This window comes from Schistocerca cancellata, unplaced genomic scaffold (genome assembly GCF_023864275.1).
Source record: "Schistocerca cancellata isolate TAMUIC-IGC-003103 unplaced genomic scaffold, iqSchCanc2.1 HiC_scaffold_804, whole genome shotgun sequence".
Lineage (NCBI taxonomy): Eukaryota > Metazoa > Arthropoda > Insecta > Orthoptera > Acrididae > Schistocerca > Schistocerca cancellata.
The window spans coordinates 1-6,792 of NW_026046815.1; the positions used below are offsets into that span (position 1 = coordinate 1).

At 58.7% G+C, this 6,792-nt stretch overlaps 1 protein-coding gene across 1 annotated transcript; it reads right to left on the reverse strand.

Annotated features, from left to right (window-relative positions):
* Positions 1-690: 690 nt before the first annotated feature.
* Positions 691-1,299, reverse strand: LOC126143472 (uncharacterized). Its single transcript, XM_049915394.1, has one exon. The coding sequence runs from the start codon at positions 1,297-1,299 to the stop codon at positions 691-693; it is 609 nt and encodes a 202-aa protein (XP_049771351.1).
* Between the last annotated feature and the right edge of the window lie 5,493 nt (positions 1,300-6,792).

The window sequence follows — 6,792 nt, forward strand, 5'->3', positions numbered from 1 at the left end:
GCCTTCGCACAGAGTGCAGCCTTCGCATGGAGTACTGCTTTTGCTCAGAGTGCTGCCTTCGCAAGGAGTCCTGCCTTTGCAAGGAGTGCTGCCTTCGCCAGGAGTGCTGCCTTCGCCAGGAGTGCTGCCTTCGCAAGGAATGCTCCCTTCTCACGGAGTGCTGCCTTTGCACAGAATGCTGCCTTCGCAAGGACTGCTGCCTTTGCACAGAGTGCTGCCTTTGCACAGAGTGCTGCCTTCGAAAGGAGTGCTGCCTTCGCTACCAGTGTTGCCTTCGCAAGGAGTGCTGCGTTCAGAAGGAGTGGTGCCTCCGCAAGGAGTGCTGCCTTCACAAGGAGGGCTGCCTTCGCACGGAGTGCTGCCTTCACAAGGGGTAATGCCTTCGCAGGGAGTGCTGCCTTCGCAAGGGGTGGTGCCTTCGCAAGGAGTGTTGCCTTCGCAAGGAGTGCTGCATTCACAAGGAGTGCTGCCTCCGCAAGGAGTGCTGCATTCACAAGGAGTGCTGCCTCCGTAAGGAGTGCTGCTTTCGCAAGGAGTACTGCCTTTGCAAGGAGTACTGCCTTCGCAAGGAGTGCTGCCTTCACAAGGAGTGCTGCCTTCGCTAGGAGTGCTGTCTTCGCAAGGAGGGCTGCCTTCGAGAGGAGGGCTGCCTTCGCAAGGGGTAATGCCTTCGCAAGTAGTGCTGCCTTCTCAGGGAGTACTGCCTTTGAACGAGTGGTCCCTTCCAATGAGTGCTGCCTTCGCAAGGAGTGCTGCCTTCGCAAGGAGTGCTGCCTTCGCAAGGAGTGCTGCCTTCGCAAGGAGTGCTGCCTTCGCAATGAGATCTGCCTTTGCAGGGAGTGCTGCCTTCGCAAGGGGTGGTGCCTTCGCAAAGAGTGCTGCCTTCGCAAGGAGTGCTACCTTCGCAAGGAGTGCTGCCTTCGCAATGAGGGCTGCCTTTGCTGGGAGTGCTGCCTTCACAAGGGGTGGTGCCTTCGCACGGAGTGCTGCCTTTGCAAGGAGTGCTGCCTTCGCAACGAGATATGCCTTCGCAAAGAGTGCTGCCTTCACCAGGAGTGCTGCCCTTCTAAGGAGAGCTACCTTCGCAAGGAGTGCTGCCTTCGCTAGGAGTGCTGCTTTCACAAGGAGGTCTGCCTTCGCAGGGAGTGCTGCCTTTGCAGGGAGTGCTGCCTTCGCAAGGAGTGGTGCCTTCGCAAGGAGTGCTGCCTCCGCAGGGAGTGCTGCATCCGCAAGGAGTGCTGCCTTCTCAAGGTGTGCTGCCTTCGCAAGGAGTGCTGCCTTTGCAAGGAGCGCTGCCATCGCAAGGAGTGCTGCCTTCGCTAGGAGTGCTGCCTTCGCAAGGAGGGCTGCCTTTGCAAAGAGGGCTGCCTTCGCAGGGAGTGCTGCCTTCGCAAAGAGTAATGTCTTCGCAAGTAGTTCTGCTTTCGCAGGGAGTACTGCCTTTGCAAGGAGTGCTGCCTTCCAAGGAGTGCTGCCTTCGCAAGGAGTGCTGCCTTCGCAAGGAGTGCTGCCTTCGCAATGAGGGCTCCCTTCGCAGGGAGTGCTGCCTTCGCATGGGGTGGTGCCTTCGCAAGGTATGCTTCGTTCGCAGGGAGTGCTGCCTTTGCAAGGAGTGCTGCCTTCCAAGGAGTGCTGCCTCCGCAAGGATTGCTGCCTTCGCTAGGAGTGCTGCCTTCGCTAGGAGTGCTGCCTTCGCTAGGAGTGCTGCCTTCGCTAGGAGTGCTGCCTTCACAAGGAATGCTGCCTTTGCAAGGATTGCTGCCTTCGCAAGGAGTGCTGCCTTCGCTAGGAGTGCTGCCCTTCTAAGGAGAGCTGGCTTCGCAAGGAGTGCTGCATCGCTAGGAGTGCTGCTTTCGCAAGGAGTGCTGCCTTCGCAACGAATGCTGCCTTCCCAAGGAGTGCTGCCTTGGGACCGAGTGCTGCCTTCCCTAGGAGTGTTGCCTTCATACAGAGTGCAGCCTTCGCAAGGAGTGCTGCCTTCGCAAGGTGTGCTGCCTTTGCAAGGAGTACTGCCTTCGCAAGGAGTGCTGCCTTCACAAGGAGTGCTGCCTTCGCTAGCAGTGTTGCCTTCGCATGGAGTACTGCGTTCAGAAGGAGTGGTGCCTCCGCAAGGAGTGCTGCCTTCGCAAGGAGTGCTGCCTTTGCAAGGAGTACTGCCTTCGCAAGGAGTGCTGCCTTCGCAAGGAGTTCTGCCTTCGGAAGTAGTACTGCCTTCGCAAGGGGTGCTGCCTTCGCAAGGAGTGCTGCCTTCCAAGGAGTGCTGCCTTCCAAGGAGTGCTGCCTTCGCTAGAAGTGCTGCCTTGACACGGAGGGCTGCCTTCGCAAGGAGGACTCCCTTCGCAGGGAGTTTTGCCTTCGCAAGGGGTAATGCCTTTGCAAGTACTGCTGCCTTCGCAGGGAGTACTGCCTTTGCAACGAGTGCTGCCTTCCAATGAGTGCTGCCTTTGCAAGGTGTGCTGCCTTCGCAAGGAGTGCCTTCGCAAGGAGTGCTGCCTTCGCAACGAGGGCTGCCTTTGTAGGGTGTGCTGTCTTCGCAAGGGGTTTTGCCTTCGCTAGGACTGCTGCCTTTGCAAGGAGTGCTGCCTTCACAAGGAGAAATGCCTTCGCAAGGAGTGCTGCCTTCGCAATGAGGGCTGCCTTCGCAAGGAGTGCTGCCTTCGCAACGAGGGCTGCCTTTGTAGGGTGTGCTGTCTTCGCAAGGGGTTTTGCCTTCGCACGGAGTGCAGCCTTCGCACATAGTGCTGCCTTCACACGGAGTGCTTCCTTTGACAGAGTGCTGCCTTCGCAAGGAGTGCTGCCTTCGCAAGGGGTGCTGCCTTCGCAAGGAGTGCAGCCTTCGCAAGGACTGCTGCCTTCGCAAGGACTGCTGCCTTCGCAAGGAGTGCTGCCTTCCCAAGGAGTGCTGCCTGAGGATGGAGTGCTGCCTTCGCTAGGAGTGCTGCCTTCGTACGGAGTGCAGCCTTCGCAAGGAGTGCTGCCTTTGCACAGATTGCTGCCTTCGCACAGAGTGCAGCCTACGCACAGAGTGCTGCCTACGCAAGAAGTGCTGCCTTCGCAGGGAGTGCTGCCTTCGCATGGGGTGGCGCCTTCGCAAGGAGTGCTGCCTTCGCAGGGAGTGCTGCCTTTGCAAGGAGTGTTGCCTTCGCAAGGAGTGCTGCATTCACAAGGAGTGCTGCCTTCGCAAGGACTGCTGCCTTCGCAAGGAGTGTTGCCTTCGCAAGTAGTACTGCTTTCGCAAGGAGTGCTGCCTTCGCAAGGAGTGCCGCCTTCCAAGGAGTGCTGCCTTCGCTAGAAGTGCTGCCTTCGCACGGAGGGCTGCCTTCGCAAGGGGTAATGCCTTCGCAAGTACTGCTGCCTTCGCAGGGAGTACTGCCTTTGCAACGAGTGCTGCCTTCCAATGAGTGCTGCCTTTGCAAGGAGTGCTGCTTTCGCAAGGAGTGCAGCCTTCGCTAGGAGTGCTGCCTTCACACAGAGTGCTGCCTTTGCATGGAGTGCTGCCTTTGCACAGAGTGCTGCCTTCACAAGGAGTGCTGCCTTCGCTAGGAAGTGCAGCCTTTGCTACTAGTGCTGCCTACGCAAGGAGTGCTGCCTTTGCACAGGGTGCTGGCTTCGCAAGGTGTGCTGCCTTAGCAAGGAGTGCTGCCTTCCAAGGAGTGCTGCCTTCGCAAGTAGTGCTCCCTTCGCAAAGAGTGCTGCCTTCGCAAGGAGTGCTGCCTTCGCAATGCGGGCTGCCTTCGCTAGGAGTGCTGCCTTCGCAAGGAGTGCTGCCTTCGCAAGGAGTGCTGCCTTCGCAAGGAGTGCTGCCTTCGCAAGGAGTGCTGCCTTCGCAAGGAGTGCTGCCATCTCAAGGAGTGCTGCCTTCCCATGGAGTGCTGCCTTGGGACAGAGTGCTGCCTTCGCTAGGGGTGTTGCCTTCGTACACAGTGCAGCCTTCGCAAGGAGTGCTGCCTTCGCAAGGTGTGCTGCCTTTGCAAGGAGTACTGCCTTCGCAAGGAGTGCTGCCTTCGCAAGGAGTGCTGCCTTCGCTAGCAGTGTTGCCTTCGCAAGGAGTGCTGCGTTCAGAAGGAGTGGTGCCTCCGCAAGGGGTGCTGCCTTCGCAAGGAGTGCTGCCTTTGCAAGGAGTACTGCCTTCGCAAGGAGGGCTGCCTTCGAGAGGAGGGCTGCCTTCGCAGGGAGTGCTGCCTTCGCAAGGGGTAATGCCTTCGCAAGTACTGCTGCCTTCGCAGGGAGTACTGCCTTTGCAACGAATGCTGCCTTCCAATGAGTGCTGCCTTTGCAAGGAGTGCTGCCTTCGCACGGAGTGCAGCCTTCGCATGGAGTGCTGCTTTTGCTCAGAGTGCTGCTTTCGCAAGGAGTGCTGCCTTCGCAAGGAGTGCAGCCTTGGCAAGGAGTGCTGCTTTCGCAAAGAGTGCTGCCTTCGCAAGGAGTGCTGCCTTTGCACAGAGTGCTGCCTTTGCAGGGAGTGCTGCCTTTGCACAGAGTGCTGCCTCCGCAAGGAGTGCTGCCTTTGCATGGACTGTTGCCTTCGCAAGGAGTGCTGCCTTTGCAAGGAGTGCTGCCTTCGCAAGGAGTGCTGCCTTCGCTAGGAGTGTTGCCTTCGCTAGGAATGCTGCCTTCGCAGGGAGTGCTGCCTACGCACGGAGTGCTGCCTTTGCAAGGAGTGCTGCCTTCGCAAGGAGTGCTGCCTTCGCAAGGAGTGCTGCTTTCGCAAGGAGTGCTGCCTTCGCACGGAGTGCAGCCTTCGCACGTAGTGCTGCCTTCGCTCGGAGTGCTGCCTTTGCACAGAGATCTGCATTCGCAGGGAGTGATGCCTTCGCAAGAAGTGCTGCCTTCGCAAGGAGTGCTTCCTTCGCACGGAGTCAGCCTTCGCACGTAGTGCTGCCTTCCCACGGAGTGCTGCCTTTGCACAGAGTGCTGCCTCCGCAAGGAGTGCTGCCTTTGCATGGACTGTCGCCTTCGCAAGGAGTGCTGCCTTTGCAAGGAGTGCTGCCTTCTCAAGGAGTGCAGCCTTCGCAAAGAGTGCTGCCTTCGCTAGGAGTCCTGTCTTCAAAAGGAGTGCTGCCTTCGCAAGGAGTACTGCCTTCGAAAGGAGTGCTGCCTTCGCAAGGAGTGCTGCCTTCGCAAGGAGTGCTGCCTTCGCTAGGAGTGTTGTCTTCGCAAGGAGGGCTGCCTTCGAGAGGAGGGCAGCCTTCACAGGGAGTGCTGCCTTCGCAAGGGGTAATGCATTCGCAAGTAGTGCTGCCTTCTCAGGGAGTACTGCCTTTGCAACAAGTGCTGCCTCTCAGTGAGTGCTGCCTTCACAAGGAGTGCTGCCTTCGCAAGGAGTGCTGCCTTCGCAAGGAGTGCTGCCTTCACAAAGAGGGCTGCCTTTCCAGGGAGTGCTGCCTTCGCAAAGGGTGGTGCCTTTGCAAGGAGAGCTGCCTTTGCAAGGAGTGCTGCCTTCGCAAGGGGTGCTGCCTTCCCTAGGAGTGCTGCCCTTCTAGGGAGAGCTGGCTTCGCAAGCAGTGCTGCTATCGCTAGGAGAGCTGCTTTCGCAAGAAGGGCTGAATTCGCAGGGAGTGCTGCCTTTGCAGAGAGTGCTGCCTTCGCAAGGAGTGGTGCCTTCGCAAGGAGTGCTGCCTTTGCAAGGACTACTGCCTTCGCAAGGAGTTCTGCTTTCGCAAGGAGTTCTGCCTTCGCTAGGAGTGCTGCCCTCGCAAGGAGGGCTGCCTTCGAAAGGAGGGCTCCCTTCGCAGGGAGTGCTGCCTTCGCTAGGAGTGCTGTCTTTGCAAGGAGCACTGCCTTCGCAAGGAGTGCTGCCTTCGCAAGGAGTGCTGCCTTCGCAAGGAGTCCTGCCTTCGAAAGGAGTGCTGCCTTAACAAGGAGTGCTGCCTTAGCTAGGAGTGTTGTCTTCGCAAGGAGGACTGCATTCGAGAGGAGGCTGCCTTCACAAAGATTGCTGCCTTTGCAAGGGGTAATGCATTCGCAAGTAGTGCTGCCTTCTCAGGGAGTCCTGCCTTTGCAACGAGTGCTGCCTCCCAATGAGTGCTGCCTTCGCAAGGAGTGCTGCCTTCGCAAGGAGTGCTGCCTTTGCAAGGAGTGCTGCCTTCGCAATGAGGGCTGCCTTTGCTGGGAGTGCTGCCTTCGCAAGGGGTGGTGCCTTCGCAAGGAGTGCTGCCTTTGCAAGGAGTGCTGCCTTCGCAAGGAGTTATGCCTTCGCAAGGAGTGCTGCCTTCGCTAGGAGTGCTGCCCTTCTAAGGATAGCCGCCTTCGCAAGGAGTGCTGCCTTCGCTAGGAGTGCTGCTTTCGCAAGGAGGGCTGCCTTCGCAGTGAGTGCTGCCTTTGCAAGGAGTGCTGCCTTCGCAAGGAGTGGTGCCTTCGCAAGGAGTGCTGCCGTCGCAGGGAGTGCTGCATCCGAAAGGAGTGCTGCCTTCGTAACGTGTGCTGCTTTCGCAAGGAGTGCTGCCTTTGCAAGGAGCGCTGCCATCGCAAGGAGTGCTGCCTTTGCAAGGAGTGTTGCCTTTGCAAGGAGTACTGCCTTCGCAAGGAGTGCTGCCTTCGCAAGGAGTGCTGCCTTCGCTAGCAGTGTTGCCTTTGCAAGGAGTGCTGCGTTCAGAAGGAGTGGTGCCTGCGCGAGGAAAGCTGCCTTCGCAAGGAGTGCTGCCTTTGCAAGGAGTACTGCCTTCGCAAGGAGTGCTGCCTTCGCAAGGAGTGCTGCATCCGCTAAGAGTGCTGCCCTCGCAAGGAGGGCTGCCGTCCCAAGGAGGGCTGCCTTCGCAGGGAGTGCTGCCGTCGCAGGGAGTGCTGCATCCG